Raw genomic sequence first — 22,897 nt, 5'->3', positions numbered from 1 at the left:
TTCCCTAGTTAAATAAAAAAAAAGCTAGTATTGATATCGGCACATGCTTTTTTGCCATTGCACATTTTATTCTGGCACAAAAATGTATGTAAACGGAGCTCAATTGATTTCATTGTTACTGTCAATTACTACTATCAACAAGGATCCCTTATCTTATTTTACTACATGTAGTAGTGCTGTTCTATAATAACGTGTACACCCATCCCCCACGTCGACATACTTCGCCCGCATTCTTCTCTGCAATGGGGCCTAGACTGGGCATGCGTTCATTTTCCAGTCGTTCGTGGGGGATGAACGTGTAGGGGGGGGGCGCTCTTGTATCACGGTTGCTGTAGTGAAGGCCGTTCCTTGGCGATACAATCAGACAAGAAGTGGGGGTGGTGAGAGAAAAAAAGCTAACAGGCTAGGTCGCTCTTTGTTTCTGGCTAGCGTTGGAAATCGAAGGGACCTATCGGCAAAGGGTGATTTCAATGTAAGTCAGATTCAACAGTTTTATTTTTAATACTTCGTTGATGGTATCCTTATTCAGATTATTGATACGTAATTTCAGTTTCTAATACCCTTTGCTTATCGTTGGGTTGGAAGGAAGGTTAGCATCTAGACCGACATATTTATTAGTCTTGTCTGCAGTGCAGACTGGCGGCAGAGTGAAATGAATGAATTGTGTTTTTGGTAAATGTATCTGTCTAGCTAGAGCGGGGGTACGGGATGCAGGTTGGATCAATCAACTGAAAGGATTGTTTAACTTTTACTCTCTTGCTGCATCTCCAAAGTCAGCAAAATATCCCAATTCTCACCATACATTTTGTAACGACAGCATGTTCGGCTAGTAGAGACTATACCAGCTAACGTTAGCCAACTGTCTGGCAGTGTTTCTTTGTGTTTTTAATTTTATACACTTATGTAGCTAGAAAACAATGTTTGTTAGCACATCACATGAGTGAATGGTTTCTGACCTGTGTTGTAAACGGAACTGAGTTACTATACATAGCTAGCTTTCTAGCCAAGCTATGCTAACTACACCGTACACCACATTAGCTTAGCATCCTTAAACTGTTAAAAAAAACATTGGTTAGTTAGCGTCTATAACTAAATATTTAGCAAGTAGTCAACGAACGAAGTCTTTAATTAATTAGCTAGCTAACGTTACCCAGTTAACTACCGTAATTCAATTTCTACGATTACCAACTGCAACCATGTCCCACTAGCTAGCTAAATATCCGTGTTTTACTAAAGCTAGCTAGCTTAAGTCAAGTCGCCGGTAGCGGGTTTACAGTACCAAGCTACTACTGTCTCACCAAAGAGAATGCATCACTCCTTGGACATAACTGTTCAATCTCTAGTGAGGAGGAACGACAATAGATTCCACTATCAATCGTTTAAATAGTTAGCTATAACGTTTCTCGTCTCACTAACATGAATGTCACGATGTCGACAACTTTACCCACACATCATGGTTGCTGTTTACCTTTTATTTTGTTTCTTCTGTCGGGAGTGTATTGGGGTTCTTTTTATGCATGCAGCTGCTGCTGGGCAGCATCATCTGAATCACCTCGTCTAAGGTTTCCAAACAAGAACTCTCCTCATTCTGTCAATCGCCACACACTGGGAAAAATATTTAGTCATTAGAGCATATTTCTCTCCAACTATCTAGGTGCAGTTATTATATTTGAGGAAAGCAATTATTAATAAAAGTATACCCTTTGCAATGTATTTGTGGTAATGGGTTGTATTATCAAAGACGGGTCACTCTTTATGTAATCATCTAGAGGTCTGTAGGTGGGCCTGTGCAAACTGAAGTTAAACATAACATTGGTGTCTTTCAACAAATCAAATGCTTCACAACGAACAGGTGTAGACTAACTTTCCAACAGTGCAGAGAAAAATATAAAAAATAATAACTAGGAATAGCCAAAATAAACAATGAGTAATGATAACCTGGCTATATACAGAGGTACCCGGACCGAGTTGATGTTCAGGGGTACGAGGGAATTGAGGTAGATAGCTATGTACATTTAGGTAGGGGTAAAGTGACTTGGCAACAGAATAGATAATAAGCAGTAGCCGCGGGTCATGAACATATGGCCTTTAAAATGAACAAGGGAGAGGTTAAACGTAGGCTAAGTCTAGCATGATCTTATTCCCACACTTTACAATAACTCTGTTGCAGTAGTCTTAAGTAGTCTCCATGTAGGCTATTCCCTCCATTGTGTGATAGCTGCCCAGTTGAAGAGCTTGTGATCTCCATGCAGCACCACAGCACTATGCGCCTTAGGAAAAGCACCCCTCAGCCTCAGAAGATGCCCTTCTGGAGGCATGCATACTATACTCATTATACCTTAATGTAAGCCTATTTGCCTACTAGCCAAATAACGTGCAGAGCATGCACGATGCGTGCAACTCATCATTCCAACATATTTCAACATTTAATTCATCATTCAGTTCAGTCAGTATGTCATCCATTCTGTTTATGGTCTGAGTTCCAATAGGAACTAAATCAAAGAGAATAGAACAGTCTTATGTTTGTTTATTGAAATCCATGTGTGTATTCAAAGATGCCTAAATTCTCAAGTAGCCTATCATTTTAATAATTCAATGTTTAATTTAGGCCTATCCAAATAAAACAATGGCCCATCAACTTGTAGGCATTGCGATGTAGGCTATCATTTTGGTACTGGTGTCTTGCGGAATAATTGTAGAATTCTATTTGTGTTTTATAACTGTTTTTATTATAGGCCCCCCCTTAAAAAGAGACCCTAGCTCACAGGCGTCTAAATACATTTTAAACAAAACAGTTGAAGCACATACAGTGGCTGATAGGGAAAAACAGATCTGGCAGTAAGAATAGGCTATAGATAGTCTTGACTATTTGGAACCCGTTGGCTATAACTTGGCTATATACAGAGGTACCCGTACCGAGTCAATGTGCAGGGGTACGAGGGAATTGAGGTAGATTTCTATGTACATATAGGTAGGGGTAAAGTGACTTGGTAACAGGATAGATAATAAGCAGTAGCAGCAGTGTATATCATGAGTCAGAGTTAGTGCTTAAGGGGGTCAATGCAGACAGCCTGTGTAGCTATTTGGTTAACTATTTAGCAGTCTTATGGCTTGGGGGTAGAAACTGTTAAGGGCCCTGTTTAGGGTCCTGTTGGTTCCAGCGTTGGTACCGCTTCCTGTGCAGTAGCAGAAAGAACTGTCTATGACTTGGGTGGCTGGAGTCTGACAATTTCTAGGGTCTTCCTCTGACCCCGCCTGGTATAGAGGTCATGGAATTCAGGGAGGTCGGCGGATGTACTGTGCCTTACACACTACCCTATGTAGTGCCTTGCATTTGAATGCCATGCAATGATGCAGCCTGTCAAGATGCTCTCAATGGTGCAGCACTATAACTTATTGAGTATCTGAGGGCCCTTGCCAAATCTTTTCAGCCTCCTGTGGGGGATGAGGCATTATCATGCCTTCTTTGGGACTGTGTTGGTGTGTGTGGACCATGTTCATTCTTTAATGAAGTTGTGCAAAATTTGCCACCTTGTGACAAGCAGAAACTGGCTTTCAAATTAACTAACTCAGGAGATGTGTGAGCTGTGCTTTCAGGTTCAACCAGTCTAGTGTCTTATTTTCTAATCCGACTTGTGTATATTTGTGCCAGCTGTGCATATTAACACAAAACATACTCAAATGACTACAAAAAGGCTATCTTGAGAATTGGATCTTGTTATTCAGACCAGCTGGTGTATTTTGGGTCATTTGGGCACATCCGAGAACCCAAAGCTCAGAGAACACAAAGTCCATTTGTGGATGATGGCTACATAGAGATCATCTGGTACGCACGAGGGCTGGGAATTGCCAGGGACCTCACGATACTTAGGTGCCGATACAATATTTATTGTGAATCTCATGATTCTATAGCCCCTTTTACAGTACATGAAACACTAGCGTTACACACATATGTGTGTGTCTCTTGGCTGCAGTAAGAATCTGTTGCCATCTGCACCCATTCAACATAGCCGAGATTTACTTTTTTATTACTTTTGAACAAAATCACTTTTTGGGGTTCTCATACGCTTACAATTATGTTTTGATTCTTGCTTGAGAAGTTGCTAAGATTATATTTGGTTGTCGTCTTTGCAAAATAACTTTTTTGGGTGCATCAATTGTTAGCCAGAATCCTAACACTCATTGATAAATGCTGTGGCAAAAGCTAGCCAAAGAGCCATTTTACTGGTTGAAGTATTTATGGCACAAATATTATATTAAGCAGGATATTCATACAAGCCTTAAAATGTAATTATAATAACATATGTCTGCTGCAGAGGGACAAGCGTCATGAGAAAACAACATGTTTTTTGATCCGTCATGGAAATTAAATTGCAAAAAAAAAAGATAAGCTATGAAGGAAAACCACTGGAGATTTGGTGCAGGTACAGCCAACAAACGCAAACAAATATTGCAAAATTGTCAACTACAATTTGCTCAGTATCTTCTGTAAATTGTCCTCTCTGCAGAGTGGAGCTTGGTGCTGTCACATTCTCAGACTCAGCTGAGAGATGTCCACCCCAGACCCCCCCATGGGAGGGACGCCTCGGCCGGGCCCCTCCCCAGGACCGGGGCCTTCTCCAGGAGCAATGATGGGCCCCAGCCCTTCCCCGGGCTCTGCTCATAGCATGATGGGACCCAGCCCAGGTCCCCCAGCCTCTGGGCACTCCCACCCACAACAGGGGCCCTCAGTATATCCTCAGGAGAATATGCATCAGATGCACAAAGTAAGACAGACAATGGGCATATCCTTAAATGTGATGTATGCGGTAACATTTTATACATACAACTTTTTTTTTATACTAGATTAGCATTCATCTATTCTTCCTTCACTGTACATAAGAAATGTATGTGCTATCTAAGTAGGACAATCTTATGTCAATGTATTAATGTGTGTTGTCTCCTCCCAGCCTATGGAAGGCATGCATGAGAAGGGCATGTCTGATGACCCTCGCTATGGACCGATGAAGAGCATGGGCATGAGACCAGGTGGAGGCCATATTGGGATGGGACCCCCTCCTAGCCCCATGGACCAACATTCCCAAGGTACCATACCATGGGGTACTGATTAGATTGCATAGAGGATAGAGGAAACATTGACTCCGTTATTGAAGGAGCTTTACACAAAAGGTTAACTTATTAGCTTTCCATATGATCTAAATATGGTGCGTATGATTTTAGAGTTAAGCACAATTGTTTTTAAAGCTGATTACCTGAGAAGAGAATGCTAACTCGTGTAGACGCGTGTGCACTTGTACTGTGACCTCAACCAGTTAGTTTCTCCTCTTTCACTTCTGTCGTTTTGTTGAGTAGCGTGAGCAGCAGACGCTCAGTGGAGGGGCGGGGCATGAAGCTTCCCCTTTCAGACAATGCCGGTGGCAGCTGTCTGCTACAAAACTACTCAGTCACCAAGGAGAGAGGGACAGAGGGGCTGTTGAAATACTGTAACACAGGAGAGGGTGTTTTTCTGTTGACTCTTCTATCCTGTATTGACTGGTGACAAATATAAATCAAATTGTATTTGTCACGTGCGCCGAATACAACAGGTGTAGGTAGACCTTAAAGTGAAATGCTTACTTACAAGCCCTTAACTAACAATGCAGTTTTAAGAAAATACCTTTAAAAAAAGTAAGAGATAAGATTAACAAATAATAAAGAGCAGCAGTAAATAGCAATAGCAGGGCTATATACAGTTGGTACAGAGTCAATGTACGGGGGTGTTGAGGTAATTGAGGTAATATGTACAAAGCGTGAGGCTCAGCTGTAATGTGTGCATGTCTGTTAGAGACTGATTTGCAAAGTGTTTGTATCGCCAGTCCAGCTCATAATCAAAATACCAGTCTGGATTTGGTTAACATTTCTCCTGGTCTGTTGGCATCCATTTCGCCACCATTTTCAATGTATCTAGCCATTATTTTAGTCATTCAAATCAGTTTCCCACTGTTCTCAGTTAAAGGGACAGTCATACCCTACCATTCCCAGGGAAGATTACTTTTCTCACCTGTTCTGTTGTCTCTCCTCCCCAGGCTACCCCTCTCCACTGGGGGGTTCTGAGCACTCTCCCAGCCCTGTGCCAGCCAACGGCCCTCCCCCCGGCCCCATGATGCCCTCTGGCCCAGGTGTCCCCATGGAGGGCGGTGACCCCCAGGCCATGGGCCAGCAGAACCGCGTTGGGGTCCCAGGTCCAAGTGGTGGTTCTGGGCCAGGCGGACCCACCCCCTTCAACCAAAACCAGCTGCACCAGCTCAGGGCCCAGATCATGGCCTACAAGATGCTGGCTCGCAGCCAGCCCCTGCCAGACCACCTGCAAATGGCCGTGCAGGGCAAGAGGCCCATGCCAGGGATGCAGCAGCAGCCAGGGATGCCCAACATGCACCCTTCCTCTGGGCCTGGGGCGGGGCCTGGACAGCCACCAGCAAACTACAACAGACCTCATGGTGAGGGGGGGGGGGTGTACAAAGTTATGCTACACAGCCTGTCAATGAGTTTTGCAACCCTATGAATGACACACAAATGCTGTCTGTCTCACACAAAGAAAATATATAATTTGAATGCTGAACGGGGACCCCTGGTGGTGAAACTTGAACACATGTTCTCAGTTCAGGTACCATTTTCTACGTTAACTAGACTTCCGTAGGCATGAATGCCCAGGCAGTGTCTGATCATTTCTAATGTCATCTTGCAGGAATGGTAGGCCCGAACCTGCCTCCTCCAGGACCCTCAGGTGTTCCCCCTGGTATGCAGGGACAGCCCACCAATGGACCCCCTAAACAATGGCCCGAAGGTGAGCCTCCTCTTGACACCTGGGCAGTGATTCACCTGTGTGTGAGAGGGCACTAGTCTATAGTGTTTTTAGTCCATGTTCTTCTTTTTCCTGTGCTGATAATTTCACCAGACCTATCACAAGGGTAGGCCATCATTGTAAACTGACTTGCCTAGTTAAATAAAAATTAAACAAGGAATACACACATATTAAACAGATAATAATTGCACCAAAACACTGTATAATCAATGGTAGAACTAATAACTCTTTCAATGCCATATGTTCTAGGGCCCATGGTGAATGCTGCTGCTCCATCCAGTGCCCCCCAGAAGCTGATTCCCCCTCAGCCCACTGGCAGACCCTCCCCTGCTCCCCCCTCCGTGCCCCCTGCTGCCTCCCCGGTCATGCCCCCCCAGACCCAGTCCCCTGGGCAGCCCCCCCAGCCCCCACCCATGGTGCTACACCAGAAACAGAACCGCATCACGCCCATCCAGAAGCCCCGTGGTCTGGACCCAGTGGAGATCCTCCAGGAGAGAGAGTACAGGCTGCAGGCTCGTATCACCCACCGTATCCAGGAGCTGGAGCATCTACCAGGGTCTCTGGCCGGAGACCTGCGCACCAAAGCCAACATCGAGCTCAAGGCCCTGAGGCTGCTCAATTTCCAGAGACAGCTGCGTCAGGAGGTAGTGGTGTGTATGCGTCGTGACACGGCCCTGGAGACAGCCCTCAACGCTAAGGCCTACAAGCGCAGCAAGCGCCAGTCCCTCCGCGAGGCCCGCATCACAGAGAAACTGGAGAAGCAACAGAAGATTGAACAGGAGCGTAAACGACGCCAGAAACACCAGGTACACAGAGGGGTCGGGACAGAAACACCAGGTACAGAGAGGGGTAGGGACAGAAACACCAGGTACACAGAGGGGTCGGGACAGAAACGCCAGGTACACAGAGGGGTCGGGACAGAAACGCCAGGTACACAGAGGGGTCGGGACAGAAACGCCAGGTACACAGAGGGGTCGGGACAGAAACGGCAGGTACACAGAGGGGTCGGGACAGAAACGCCAGGTACACAGAGGGGTCGGGACAGAAACGCCAGGTACACAGAGGGGTCGGGACAGAAACGCCAGGTACACAGAGGGGTCGGGACAGAAACGCCAGGTACACAGAGGGGTCGGGACAGAAACGCCAGGTACACAGAGGGGTCGGGACAGAAACGCCAGGTACACAGAGGGGTCGGGACAGAAACGCCAGGTACACAGAGGGGTCGGGACAGAAACGCCAGGTACACAGAGGGGTCGGGACAGAAACGCCAGGTACACAGAGGGGTCGGGACAGAAACGCCAGGTACACAGAGGGGTCGGGACAGAAACGCCAGGTACACAGAGGGGTCGGGACAGAAACGCCAGGTACACAGAGGGGTCGGGACAGAAACGCCAGGTACACAGAGGGGTCGGGACAGAAACGCCAGGTACACAGAGGGGTCGGGACAGAAACGCCAGGTACACAGAGGGGTCGGGGCTAAAGTTCCCAACCTAGATGTCAGGTGATCCTCACATTCCTGTCAGACCTCCAGTGCTTTGCGTTGTATTGTATAGACACTAATATTCAGAGGTTTTTGTACAGGAATACCTTAACAGCATCCTGCAGCATGCTAAAGACTTCAAGGAGTACCACCGCTCCATCACAGCCAAGCTCCAGAAGGCCACCAAAGCTGTGGCCACCTACCACGCCAACACTGAGCGCGAGCAGAAGAAGGAGAACGAGCGCATTGAGAAGGAGAGAATGAGGAGGCTGATGGTGACTACACAGCTGCGTGCCCGTTTACACACTCACTATTAAATATCCATAGATCTACTCTCACACCCAATGTTTCTAACATCTTTCGTCAATGTGTGTGTCCTTCCCTAGGCTGAAGATGAGGAGGGTTACCGTAAGCTCATTGACCAGAAGAAAGACAAGCGTCTGGCCTACCTGCTGCAGCAGACAGACGAGTACGTGGCCAACCTCACCGATCTGGTCAGAGCTCACAAGGCTGATCAGGCCCTCAAGGACAAGAAGAAGAAGAAAAAGAAGAAGAAAAAGAAGGTGAAGAATGAGGCCAAGGACAAATGTTGAAAGTGCATCTTTCTGAAGTTCCATTTGTTGTATTGTGTTACCTTGTGTTTTACTGCGATATGCAGCCCCCCGTGTTTCCGTTGTTGAGCCTATCATTGCAATATGAGAAACTGATGTTCATGTTCTCTAGAAGCCAGAGAGTGGGGAGGGCCAGCCTCCTGCCCTGGGACCTGACGGAGAGGTGAGTTTCAGATCCCAGTGAAAGATTTGGTACGATAAAATCCAGACAATTTCCCACCAAGCATTTTTACAAAGTCATCTTCTCTGCCATCAGTTCATGAAGGACAATATAATTTATGAATGTAAGCCCCATCATTCAACATTTTAACTAATAGGCCATTTGCCTCGTGATGTGTTGATAAGAAACTGAAAAGTAGCATTGTTTCCAGGCTCCCTGTTTTTCACAAGGCCACAGGAATACTTGTTTAATTTACCATGAAATGATCATATTGACAGGTAATATATCACACAGTTTCCAGTCAATTTCTCACTCACTCCCTCTTCTACTCTCAGCCTCTGGACGAGACCAGTCAGATGAGTGACCTGCCTGTGAAGGTGATCCATGTAGACAGTGGGAAGATCCTGACGGGGCTGGACGCGCCCCGGGCTGGCCAGCTGGACACCTGGCTGGAGATGAACCCTGGGTCAGTTAAACACAGCTTGCTAGGAGACACGCTTGTTTACCCGACTGTGGGAATAATGACGACATGAGAGCCTGAGGAATGTGAAATACCATTTTCCTTTGGAAAGGATGAACATTGTACAATTCTAAATGCCTTTCACACTGTTGCTTAGCCATAAGTACATAAACACTGTCATCTCAAAACTATGACATCAGGCATCACAACTAATCATTTTAACTTTTCTCCTGCAGGTATGAAGTGGCTCCTCGTTCAGACAGCGAGGACAGTGGCTCAGAGGAAGAGGAGGTATGTACCTTAGAGACCGCAATGCTCTCTCCTTACCCCCCACTTTCCCCTTTTAATATATGTATATCGTAAACCTCAAGTCGCCTTAAATAAATGTAAGCAGACCGCCGTGGATGAGACCTTGCGTGTGGAGTCTGTTCAGAGGCGTACCACTCTTGCCTTGGGCTATCAGAAACCAAGCCATTGCCAAGCCCAAACTAATGTAACCCTTTCTCTGCATTGTGTACTATGAAGCTTATATTAATGTAAATCAAACATATTGTGCTGTAAATATCTTTACTGGAACGGAGATCTTTTCAGATTAATCTTAATCCTGACCAGTTCATGGGACAAGCCGTGTTCTAGTTTCCATAAAGAATATTTTATTCTGATTCGATAACATGTCTTTTGACTTGACCTTGGCTGAGACAATTTGAGCCAGGCTGTGTGGCATCTGTATCTGAGTCCATCCTCTTGCTCCGTTCACCTCAGGAGGAAGAGGAGGAGCCCCAGCCTTCCCAGGCTCCCACCGAGGAGAAAAAGAAGATCCCAGACCCCGACACAGAGGACGTGAACGAGGTCGACGTCCGCTACATCATCGAGGGAGCCAAGCAGGATGTGGATGATGAGTATAACAGTGCCGAGGCGGCGTTCGCCCGAGGCCTGCAGTCTTACTACGCTGTGGCCCACGCCGTCACTGAGACGGTGGACAAACAGTCCACACTGCTGGTCAACGGGCAGCTCAAAACTTACCAGGTACACAGTCTACCCACGTCACAGTAACATGATTTCCCATACACAATGCATGCTGTAGTGTGTCATTACCTTTCACAATACTTACAAGAAGTAACGTGTCAAAAAAGAAGAGATGACACACACACCTGATGACCATGTGAGACAGTAGAATGACTGGTGTGTGTCCCTCTCTCCTCTAAGATCAAGGGCTTGGAGTGGCTAGTGTCTCTGTACAATAACAACCTGAACGGGATCCTGGCTGATGAGATGGGTCTGGGCAAGACCATCCAGACCATCGGCCTCATCACCTACCTCATGGAGCACAAGCGCATCAACGGCCCCTTCCTCATCATCGTGCCCCTCTCGTGAGTCCCTCTGCCTCTCCTTTCCTCTAGTTGGTACTCAGCTCCTTTATGGACCGGAACTGATTCACTATTTCTGTTGTTTCAATCAAGGTTTTCTCCTGTAATTATACAGATACAAGCCCAGAAGGGCTGTTATGGGTATTTTCCACGGTCATAGATATTTTTACCTTGTGTTATGTCAGTGCGACTTGAGGTGGACAGAGCAAGTGTATGTTTATCAATTTATCTCCCGTCTTTGTTTTCAGAACTCTGTCCAACTGGGTGTATGAGTTTGATAAGTGGGCTCCATCTGTGGTAAAAGTCTCTTACAAAGTGAGTAGCCCCTTTCAACGCTTCTTCCAGGGTGAAGTTTGACAATTGCGTAGTAGGTGGTCCGCATGTACATGTGAATATCCTTTGATTATAGTGTTCTGTAGATGTAAAGTTGATGTGTGTTCTACTATGTCTCTGTCCAGGGCTCACCACAAGCTCGCCGGGCATTCCTCCCCATCCTGCGCAGCGGCAAGTTCAACGTACTGCTCACCACCTACGAGTACATCATCAAAGACAAGCAAGTGCTGGCTAAGGTAGGGACCCACCTCTTCAAATCACCCTGTGCAAATAGTACACCGCCTTAGAAATGGCCCTAGTCAGACAGGTAAACCTATGGAAACTTCCATTTCAACTTCTCACGCCACTGTACTCTTTCCCTCTCAGCTGCGATGGAAGTACATGATAGTGGACGAGGGCCACCGTATGAAAAACCACCACTGTAAGCTGACTGTGGTTCTGAACACCCACTACCTGGCCCCGCGGCGTCTGCTGCTGACCGGCACTCCGCTGCAGAACAAGCTGCCGGAGCTTTGGGCCCTGCTCAACTTCCTGCTGCCGACCATCTTCAAGTCCTGCACAACCTTCGAGCAGTGGTTCAACGCCCCCTTCGCCATGACCGGAGAGAAGGTGAGTTAGTCAGGGCTGTGGAGAGGGGTGTTTTGGAGACATTGGGGTCATAATGGCTGGACTCATACCCCGCTCTCTCTCGACCCTAGGTGGATCTGAACGAGGAAGAGACCATCCTGATTATCCGTCGTTTGCACAAAGTGCTCCGCCCTTTCCTGCTGCGCAGACTGAAAAAGGAAGTGGAGTCCCAGCTGCCTGAGAAGGTCTGACTCCTGTCAATCACTTGGCTTTCAGTCTCCAAGTACAATAAAGATCAATCAATTGATTCTTTCAGTACTTTAAACTCATCTATCCAATCAATGCAATGTTTTAACCTGTTCTCTCCGTGTGTGTGTGTGTGTGTGTGTGTGTGTTCCGCAGGTGGAGTATGTGATCAAGTGTGACATGTCGGCCCTGCAGAGAGTGCTGTACAGACACATGCAGGCTAAAGGTGTGCTGCTCACCGACGGCTCTGAGAAAGACAAGAAGGTAAGGAGGAGTAGAGAACCCGCTCACTGCTCTCCATACACCCCCTAACAACTGACTGGGGGTCAGTTATACTGGGCTGTTTAGATGGGTACTACAGGATGATTAAGTGCGGAATGTTGTGTTTTAGGGTAAAGGAGGCACCAAGACCCTGATGAACACCATCATGCAACTGAGGAAGATCTGTAACCATCCCTACATGTTCCAGCAGATCGAGGTACAGTGCAAGGGCCTACCTCAACTCTTCCATGAATTGAGAAGAGATGTTGACTGAAGTGTAAGATTGTGGTTAAAGCTTCTCATTTTAACTGAATAGTTGTGACTCTCTGTTCACAGGAGTCCTTCTCTGAGCATTTGGGATTCACTGGAGGCGTAGTGTCTGGGTAAGCATCTGCTGACGTTGCATGTTGATGCTTCATGGTGCTGTGGTTGATCTTGCTATGTGTGGCGCGTTCCCTCATCCACCCCTCTGTTCTCGTCCCCTGCTCCCTCCAGACCTGACCTGTACCGCGCCGCTGGGAAGTTTGAACTGCTAGACCGTATCCTGCCCAAGCTGATGGTCACCGACCACAAGGTCCTGCTCTTCTGTCAGATGACTTCCACCATGACCATCATGGAGGACTACTTTGGCTGGCGCAACTTTAAGTACCTGCGTCTGGACGGTGAGAGGCGGGATAGGAACGTTATTTAGTCTGGTGCTGGGAAAATGAATTCAAGACAAATTCCAGAACTATTTTGTGCTATGAGAAATACAGTACTATGTGTAGGATTTGTTTTGTACTTACAGTATGCAGTTTACTAGAACACAATGGCTCAACATTGTGGTGTGGGGAGGCTGATGTACGATCACAAGCTGAGCTCATGTTATTTGCATATCCCTCCTGCTGTTGTCCTGTGGAAACTGGTAACTAACACCATTGGTCTTTGTCTCCATAGGAACCACTAAGGCTGAGGATCGTGGGATGCTTTTGAAGACCTTCAATGACCCCGCCTCTCAGTACTTTGTGTTCCTGCTCAGCACCAGGGCCGGCGGGCTGGGCCTCAACCTTCAGTCTGCTGACACTGTGGTCATCTTTGACTCCGACTGGAACCCACATCAGGTTCAGCTCATTACCCTCTACTGTCTACTGTAGTGTTCTGATCTAGGAATCTCACTGGAGTTATTGATATACACTGCTCAAAAAAATAAAGGGAACACTTAAACAACACAATGTAACTCCAAGTCAATCACACTTCTGTGAAATCAAACTGTCCACTTAGGAAGCACCTGCAGAACCACTCCTTTATTGGGGGTGTCTTGCTAATTGCCTATAATTTCCACCTTTTGTCTATTCCATTTGCACAACAGCATGTGACATTTATTGTCAATCAGTGTTGCTTCGTAAGTGAACAGTTTGATTTCACAGAAGTGTGATTGACTTGGAGGTACATTGTGTTGTTTAAGTGTTCCCTTTATTTTTTTGAGCAGTGTATATTTAGAAAACAGCTAGGATTAGTGGCTATTGAGGTGATTTTTGTGAGGTAACATAGCCAACTCCCATGTCCTGCCCTTCCCCCTAACTCTGATCACTCACCCCTCTCTTTCTCTCTCCCTCCCCTGTACAGGACCTGCAGGCCCAGGACAGAGCCCACCGTATCGGGCAGCGGAACGAGGTGCGTGTGTTGCGTCTCTGCACCGTTCAAAGTGTGGAGGAGAAGATCCTGGCTGCGGCCAAGTACAAGCTGAACGTGGACCAGAAGGTCATCCAGGCCGGCATGTTCGACCAGAAGTCGTCGAGTCATGAGCGTCGTGCCTTCCTGCAGGCCATCCTGGAGCATGAGGAACAGGACGAGGTCGGGGCCCCGGGGGGCTGGCGCGCTGGAGGGGCGTTGGTGGGTGTGATCATGACTGTCCACCACACTACCCAACCACCCACACGCCTCCCTACCATTTAACCTTTCTTTACTTTTTTCTCTCCTCTCTACCTTCTGGATTTAGGGGCTGTTCCTTTTTTTAGGTTTGGTTTCCCCTCTTCTCCTCTTCCTGCCTTTTCTTTAAAAATGTTTACTTTTTATTTATTTAATTAAGCTCTTTTTCAATAACATAGAACAGACTTCCAACTAGGAAGGCTACTATCTATACTTGACAGTTAGTAGGAGCAGTGGTTTCCTGGTAGACGTATGCATCACACCTATTGTAGGATATTCACTCCAATACATCACGCGCTACATGTTACAATGCACTTTATATGATACTAACATAACTGATAAGCATTCAAGAATTCTAGTTCAGAGACGTGGCTCTGAGGCACCACTAACAGCCCTGTGCTCACCCTTTTGATTGTCTATAGGAGGAGGACGAGGTGCCTGATGATGAGACCGTCAACCAGATGATTGCCAGGAGCGAGGAGGAGTTTGACCAGTTCATGGTCAGTCCCATAATTCTTCAAGATTTAGAGTAATGTAGTCTGAGTCTTGCTTGAGGCAACTGGAGGCTTCACTATCAATCTCTAGACTGAAGACTGCCCTGTTGGAGGCTTTGACACGACCTCAAGTCTGATAAAATGACATCCATGTATAGACTTACGATGGAAATCTACTATTCTTCAACTGTTCTTTTTCCTCTTTTCTTACACTGTACCTCCCCTCTCCCCTCCAGCGTATGGACCTGGACCGGCGCCGTGAGGACGCCCGCAACCCCAAGAGAAAGCCCCGTCTGATGGAGGATGACGAGCTACCCACCTGGATCCTAAAGGATGATGCCGAGGTGGAGAGGCTCACCTGTGAGGAGGAGGAGGAGAAGATGTTTGGTCGCGGCTCTCGCCAGCGCAAGGAGGTGGACTACAGCGACTCACTCACAGAGAAGCAGTGGCTCAAGGTCAGCTATCCAACTGTTGTAGTTGAAAAAGATTTGAGCTAATAATTGAGTCCTATAACAGATCTATGGTCTATGACCTAGAATGCTGATGTGTGGTTCCCCCTCCAACAGGCCATAGAGGACGGTAATCTGGAGGACCTCGAGGAGGAGGTGCGTCACAAGAAGACGACCCGGAAGCGCAAGCGAGACCGTGACGACATGCCCGGCCCGGCCACGCCCAGCTCCAGCGGTGGTGGTGGTGGTCGCAGCCGTGACAAGGACGAGGAGGTCAAGAAGGCCAAGAAACGCGGGCGCCCTCCGGCTGAAAAACTGTCCCCTAACCCCCCATCCCTCACCAAGAAGATGAAGAAAGTGGTGGACACTGTCATCAAGTACAAGGACGGGTGAGTTGGTGGGCTCCTATGTCTGGATGACAACTCAGTGAAGATCAGCACATGACAACAAACGCATAGACAACCTACTTTGTCATGTAATGGTCAGAGCAGAGCATGTTGAGGTGGACTAATCCCGGAGTTTCCCTGTTCTCCTATTTCACAGCAGCAATGGGCGCCAGCTGAGTGAAGTCTTCATCCAGCTGCCATCCCGCAAGGAGCTGCCTGAGTACTACGAGCTCATCCGCAAGCCTGTCGACTTCAGGAAGATTAAGGTATGGCGCTAACCCATTAATGTATCGGTTATAAGACTAAATCAAATCAAACTTTATTTGTCACGTGTAGACCCTACCGTGAAATGCTTACTTCCAAGCCCTTAACCAACAGTGCAGTTCAAGAAGAGTTGAGAAAATATTTACCAAATAAACTAAAGTAAAAAAATATATATATATAACAATGTATAGCAATAACGAGGCTATATACAGGGGGTACCGGTACCGAGTCAGTGTGCGGGGGTACAGGTTGGTTGAGGTAATTTGTACATGTAGGTAGGGGGGAAGTGACTATGCATAGATAATAAACAGCGAGTAGCAGCAGTGTACAAAACAAAGGGGGGGGAAGGGGGGGGGGGTCAATATAATAGTCCAGTGGCCATTTGATGAATTGTTAAGCATTCTTATGACTTGGGGGTAGAAGCTGTTAAGGAGCCGTTTGGTTCTAGACTTGTCGCTCCGGTACCGCTTGCTGTGTGGTAGCAGAGAAAACAGTATGACTTGGGTGACTGTTGTCTCTGACAATTTTATGGGCTTTCCTCTGACACTGCCTATTATATAGGTCCTGTATGGCAGGAAGCTTGGCACACTGATGTATTGGGCCGTATGCACTACCCTCTGTAGCGCCTTAAGGTCAGATTGCCATACCAGGCGGTGATGCAACCGGTCAGGATGCTCTCCATGGTGCGGCTGTAGAACTTTTATAGGATCTGGGGAACCATGCCAAATCTTTTCAGTCTCCTACGGGGGAATAGGTTTTGTCGTGCCCTCTTCACGACTGTCTTGGTGTGTTTGGACCATGATAGTTAGTTGGTGACATGGACACCAAGGAACATGAAACTCTCGACCCACTCCACTACAGCCCCGTCGATGTTAATGAGGGCCTGTTCAGCCCACCTTTTCCTGTAGTCCACGATCAGCTCCTTTGTCTTGCTCACGTTGAGGGAGAGGTTGTTGTCCTGGCACCACACTGCCAGTTCTCTGACCACCTCCCTATAGGCTGTCTCATCGTTGTCGGTGATCAGGCCTACCACTGTTGTGTCGTCAGCAAACTTAATGATGGTGCTGGCGTCGTAGGTGAACAGGGAGTATAGGAGGGGACTAAGTACACACCCCTGAGGGGCCCCAGTGTTGAGGATCAGCGTGGCGGATGTGTTGTGCCTACCCTTACAACCTGGCGGCAACCCGTTAGGAAGTCCAGGATCCAGTTGCAGAGGAAGGTGTTTAGTCCCAGGGTCCTTAGCTTAGTGATGAGCTTCGTGGGCACTATGGTGTTGAACACTGAGCTGTAGTCAATGAACAGCATTCTCACATAGGTGTTCTTTTTGTTCAGGTGGGTAGCACTTCATGGCTACCGACGTGGGTGCTACGGAGCGGTAATCATTTAGGTTACCTTCGCTTCCTTGGGCACAGGGACTATGGTGGTCTGCATGAAACATGTAGGTATTACAGACTCGGTCAGGGAGATATTGAAAATGTCAGTGAAGACACTTGACAGTTGGTCCGCGCATGCTTTGAGTACACATCCTGGTAATCCGTCTGGCCCTGTGGCTTTGTGAATGTTGACCTGTTTAAAGGTCTTACTCACATCAGCTACCGAGAGTGTTATCACACAGTCATCCAAAACAGCTGGTGCTCTCGTGCATGCTTCAGTGTTGCTTGCTTCGAAGCAAGCATAAAAGGCATTTAGCTTGTCTGGTAGGCTTGTGTCACTGAGCAGCTCGCATCTGGGTTTCCCTTTGTAGTCCGTAATAGTTTAAGCCCTGCCACATCCGATGTGCGTCTGAGTCAGTGTAGTAGGATTCAATCTTAATCCTGTATTGATGCTTTGCTTGTTTGATGGTTTGCTTAATTTCCTATAAGCGTCCGGATTAGTGTCCCGCTCCTTGAAAGCGGCAGCTTTAGCCTTTAGCTCGATGGGGATGTTGCCTGTAATCCATGGCTTCTGGTTGGGATCGGTACGTACGGTCACTGTGGGGACGACGTCGTCGATGCACTTATTCATGAAGCCGATGAATGAGGTTGTATACTCCTCAATGCCATTGGATGAATCCCGTAAAATATTCCACTCTGTGCTAGAAAAACAGTCCTGTAGCGTAGCATCCGTCATCTGACCACTTCCATATTGAGTGAGTCACTGGAACTTCCTGCTTTAGTTTTTGCTTGTAAGCAGGAATCTGGAGGATAGAATTATGGTCAGATTTGCCAAATGGAGGGCGGGGGAGAGCTTTGTATGAATCTGTGTGTGTGGAGTAAAGGTGGTATTAGAATTTGTTTTATTCCTCTGGTTGCACATGTGATATGCTGGTAAAAATGTGGTAAAACTGATTTAAGTTTGCCTGCATTTAAGTTTTCTTGTTTGCTTATGACCTTATAGAGTTGGTTGATTGCGGTCTTAGTGCTGCATCAGTTTGTGGTGGTAAATAGATTGCTACGACTAATATAGAAGAGAACTCTCTTGGTAGATAGTGTGGTCTACAGCTTATCATAAGGTAATCTACCTCAGGCGAGCAATACATCGAGACTTCTTTAGTATTAGACGTCGCAGGAATCGACTAGGGAATCGCATTCAGTAAAACAGTTCTTATGGGAGGTTAGGGGACTGACAAGTGACATCTAGCTTTCTAGTCCTGATCTTCTCTGTCCTGTGTTGTGCTTTGCTGGTCTGATGACTTTTCTGATGTCCTCTCATCTGTTCCCTCCAGGAGAGGATCCGCAGCCATAAGTACCGCAGCCTGAATGACCTGGAGAAGGATGTGATGCTGCTGTGTAGTAACGCTCAGACCTTCAACCTGGAGGGCTCTCTGGTGAGTGTCTGGCAACAGGGAGGGAGTGAGGGGAGGGCAGACCGTTGTTGGGCATGATAAGACAACGTTGTGGGGGTGCTGGGATATGAAGGGCCTGTTTCAGCCCAATGTATTACAGATCCGAGGAGACTTGTCACAACCTTTTTATGGTGAATTGAATGGAACCTCTCATACTCTGAAGAAATGTCACAGTAGCCTGTTACCCTGCTGCTGACATCTTCTATATTTCTCTGTGGCGTCTCTCACCCCCCAGATCTATGAGGACTCCATCGTACTACAGTCAGTCTTCACCAGCGTCAGGCAGAAGATTGAAAAGGAGAAGGAGGAGGAGAGTGAGGGAGAGGACAGTGAGGAGGAAGAAGAGGAGGAGGTGGACGAAGGCTCTGAGTCTGAATGTGAGTGTTACAGTATTTACATATGCACTTAGTGTCATAGTCCACTGTTAAAAGGGCAATCTGCCATTCTAACAACAATGCGTCCCACCCTCCCCCCAGTGTCTGGTAAATAGCTGACTGATGGGGCTGTTGAAACCACTCTCAAATTCATAGACTGAGCTATGATTGCATAATTATAGTTTTAACCATGTTTTGAGGCTGTACAGTGTTTGTTTACAATTACATTGTTTACAAAGGAGTAAAACAAGTTTATATTTTTGATTCTGGTGGAATGTGACAATTTAACTCAGCACATGAGGCATTTATAACTTATATTCTTCAAGAATCAATGGGTGTAAATCATTCATTTAAAATTCCAAAAATAGATGTTGCAATCAGGGATTGCCCCTTTAAACTATTTAATAATTTGTTGAACTTTTGAAGAATTGTATACTCATGGATTTGTGTCCATGCTTCTTCTTTCTTTCTCCCTCTTTCAGCTCGTTCAGTGAAGGTGAAGATTAAGCTGGGGAGGAAGGAGAAGGAGGGCAGAGGGAAGGGCCAGCGCCGGAGGGGCCGTGGCTCCCGGGCCAAACCTGTAGTGAGCGACGACGACAGCGAGGAGGAACAGGAGGAGGTAAGACACATGCTCAAATACATTGAGACGCTACTTAACTGTCCATTTAAGCTTCCATTCGAAGCTGTCTACTGTCCTGACTGAAGTTGACCTCTTCTGAGCTCTTTGCACTGAAGGCTGTCTAGCAACACTGATTAACTTGTGTAACTCAAACCAGCAGTATTTTATTTGAATTGACTTTAACACTTAACCTTTCTGAAAACAAGAAAAACAATTCTTAAACATCTACAGTAGACTAGGCTGGTGATCAACAAGCTATGTTGTATTGGGTTGAAGGATTAAGTGTTTTTTCTTTGGCCTTCTGTTCCAGGCGGGTTCGGCCAGCGGCAGTGAGGAGAACTGAACTGAACCACTCCTGTTCTGCGAGGACCAACGGCCCACTGACACCCTCGACTGGAACTTATATATTTTACCTAGATTCTATAGCAGGGAGACAAGCCAGTGGAGAGGGGCCTAGTTTTACCTAGATGAGCTGATTTTTAGTGAGACAAATGTATTCCATAATTAAAATACACCATCAATTTAAAAAAACAAAAACGATAACAAAAAAAAACACTTACATATTTAAGCAGGCAATCCTGGTATGAATAGCTGGACTGTATGTCTTTTTGCCTTGTTGTTTTCTCCTGGAAGTGATTTAAGGTGGACAGGGTTTGATTAGCAGACTGATCGTGGACCATAGGGAGAGTTTGCTGACTTTTTAAGTGAGTTTGTTTTGTCGTTTTGTTTCCTTTGAGATGGAGCTGTGTGACCGGAGTCGCTGTGGTTTCTAAGTCCCTTGAATGCATGTCGTTTGGTCTGTGGAAATGCACCTGGGTGTGTCGTTCTATTATATCTCTGTTTAATTTAAGAATACAAGTGAGATAACGGTACGTTCCCCTTTAGGCCTTCCTCCGGCTACGAGTGAGAAGGGAAGGGCGGGACTCTGTCTCACGTCTGTGTCACTGGATTCCAAAAAGTACAATAAAGGCGTCTCGTAATTAAACTTTCCTCACTGCTGTTGTCTTTATTCACTTTATGCACTACACATGATTGATTGCTGCATCCTAAATGTGCTGAATGGAATGAACTGTTAAGCCATCTTTGACTAATTGTAGTTATCTTGTATGTACACTAGATGGCCCTCTCACCTTGACCAGATAACAGTACTGAATGCCTCTGGATGAAAAGCCATGGTTTAAAGATTTAGCTGTTTTGTTGATGTTTAGGTTGAAGATTTTCTCCTTGAGTCTCAACTGTAAACATGCTGACTACTAAATGAATGCTAGTTTGCTATGATAAACTGAATTATATAAATTATGTATTTTAGGCCACAGTGCTTTTTAAAGGCTTGTAGCACTCACACAGTTGTATTTCAAACAGTGTTACTCTGGGCGTGTGTGAGATCCTACCAGGGCTTCCATGCCTCTGATCTCAGATATACACCAGTTTCTTCTTCCTCAGGTCACTCACTGACCCTGCTGTGTTTTCCCGCTCCCCCTCACTGCTTTGTTCCAGCCATGGGCTCATGTCATAACACCTGGACAAATACTTTTTTTCTGTGTGTGGAAAGTCGTTTTTCAGTAGAATGTTTTTGAATGGATCTGCAGTGGAGTCCGTTCTCTCCTCAAATGGTTTGTCGACTCATTTTAAGTGACTAAAGAGCTACCGTCACCGCATTAACCATGATGGCAGAGATTCTGACTGCGCTGGGACCAACCTCTGTCTAGCCTTCTTATTCTATGTTAACATGGGCAGTTTATTTTGTAGTTTTTTTAACTTTGTCATTGATAAAAAATACATTCCAATAAGAAAGCTTATTTGCTAGGAGGGATGATGGTCAGAAGTGGTGAAGTTGAGGTGAAATCTGAAGAGATAATGGATGATGGACAAGAATGTGAGTGTTGAAACCAGGAGAACAGATCAGTGTACAGGATTTACAGCTGGCGCCCCACAGGGGTGGAAGAACCAAGTAACCAATGGAACAGTTCCTCTCACTGCACTGTAGGCAGGCAGGAAGAGGCGATGGTCTGTTATGAATAAGGGGTCTGTCATGGATGTGAGCTGTCTTGAGGGGTTGAGTGGAGGGCAAGGCGGAGGGGCTGCAACCAGGGGTTATGTTTCAACATGTATCTGCACAAGTTGTCTCACATTGTCATATCTCCAAGACTCGTGACATATGAGAGAAAGATGGATAGCAAGGTTCCAACAGAAGTGACCTTGAGTGTCGGACACAATCTCTCATTTGAGGACAATGTAGTCATTTTTCTATATATTATTCAGTATCCACCCAACGTATCGCTTATCTCGGCCTTATCCAATTGTCCAAGGCCAGAACATTGTAAAACAATTCTAAAAGCAATATGCTTCCCTCCCATTAGAAATATAACCATGCTTTTGTATTGAGATATTAGATCCATATGTTTTCTGGAGTTTGACAGTTAAGTCTTGGCAAATAAATAATGACAGTCCTTCCAGTAGGTTGGTGATGGATTGCCCTGTAGTCTACAGACTGATGTTTTGCTAGGTGAAGGCCTCCATGTGAAACATCAGAGTAGGCTACATGCCAAGAATCTAGTGCTTTCCTCATTTTAACTTTATAATGCATCTAGTGCAAGGCACCCGATGTCTACGCAGCATGTGCTTCCCAGGTCTGTCAGGATGGATCACTGGGCCAACAGGCTCTACTGCAATTGGAGGAACCTGATCTGACTCTCATGTCTCCTCTCTTGTGAGGGAGAAACGACTCTCATTCCCAGCCAACACAAACTGGTTGAATCAACGTTTTTCCAATGTAATTTGTCAACGTGTTGTGATGTGGAATCTGCATGGAAAATACATTGGATTTGAAAAAAGTCATCAACTGTTGTTTTGAGGGTGAAATTTCAACCACAGGATTATGTTATCATGGTAACCAAATTCCAACATAGATAAAATGTGTATAAAATATGTAGAATACCTTTAAAACAATGTCAGATCTTCAAAGTTATATCCACTATCAGAAGAAAAAAGAACAGGCTGGGCAGAACCCCTTCCGTCTACAGTTACCCTTTGGTCTCCCATCCAGGGTTTTAACCAAGCCCAGCCCTGCTTCATCCCAAACAAAAAATTTATTTGTCACTGACTACTACCAATGTGCTATCATAGGAATGATTGTTGAGGGATTTCCACCTGAAAAATGAAATACACTGAACAGAAATAAAAATGCGACATGCAACAATTTCAAATATTTTACTTGTCACCCATTGACAATTCATATACCCATATCACAACC

General features: G+C 46.1%; 1 protein-coding gene across 4 annotated transcripts; it reads left to right on the top strand.

Annotated features, from left to right (window-relative positions):
• Positions 1 to 262: 262 nt before the first annotated feature.
• LOC129833321 (transcription activator BRG1-like) lies at positions 263 to 20,629 on the top strand. 4 transcript variants are annotated; one of them, XM_055897832.1, is made up of 31 exons: positions 263 to 472; positions 4,509 to 4,766; positions 4,950 to 5,085; positions 6,066 to 6,476; positions 6,725 to 6,823; positions 7,091 to 7,647; positions 8,423 to 8,596; positions 8,708 to 8,884; positions 9,048 to 9,095; positions 9,428 to 9,558; positions 9,789 to 9,843; positions 10,315 to 10,578; positions 10,759 to 10,922; positions 11,168 to 11,234; positions 11,378 to 11,488; positions 11,619 to 11,861; positions 11,951 to 12,064; positions 12,222 to 12,329; positions 12,457 to 12,543; positions 12,663 to 12,709; positions 12,822 to 12,988; positions 13,263 to 13,426; positions 13,932 to 14,198; positions 14,657 to 14,734; positions 14,965 to 15,183; positions 15,295 to 15,566; positions 15,724 to 15,829; positions 18,532 to 18,633; positions 18,887 to 19,028; positions 19,508 to 19,644; positions 19,955 to 20,629. In XM_055897832.1, the coding sequence occupies exons 2-31, from the start codon at positions 4,551 to 4,553 to the stop codon at positions 19,985 to 19,987; spliced, it is 4,896 nt and encodes a 1,631-aa protein (XP_055753807.1). In that variant the 5' UTR covers positions 263 to 472; positions 4,509 to 4,550; the 3' UTR covers positions 19,988 to 20,629. The 4 variants fall into 4 exon arrangements, with proteins under 4 accessions (XP_055753807.1, XP_055753805.1, XP_055753806.1 ...); XM_055897830.1 differs by having other exon boundaries at positions 264 to 472; positions 15,721 to 15,829; XM_055897831.1 differs by having other exon boundaries at positions 264 to 472; positions 9,045 to 9,095.
• Positions 20,630 to 22,897: the final 2,268 nt, after the last annotated feature.

This window comes from Salvelinus fontinalis, chromosome 34 (assembly GCF_029448725.1).
Source record: "Salvelinus fontinalis isolate EN_2023a chromosome 34, ASM2944872v1, whole genome shotgun sequence".
In the NCBI taxonomy this organism is placed as follows: domain Eukaryota; kingdom Metazoa; phylum Chordata; class Actinopteri; order Salmoniformes; family Salmonidae; genus Salvelinus; species Salvelinus fontinalis.
This window is presented reverse-complemented; position numbering and strand designations above follow the sequence as displayed.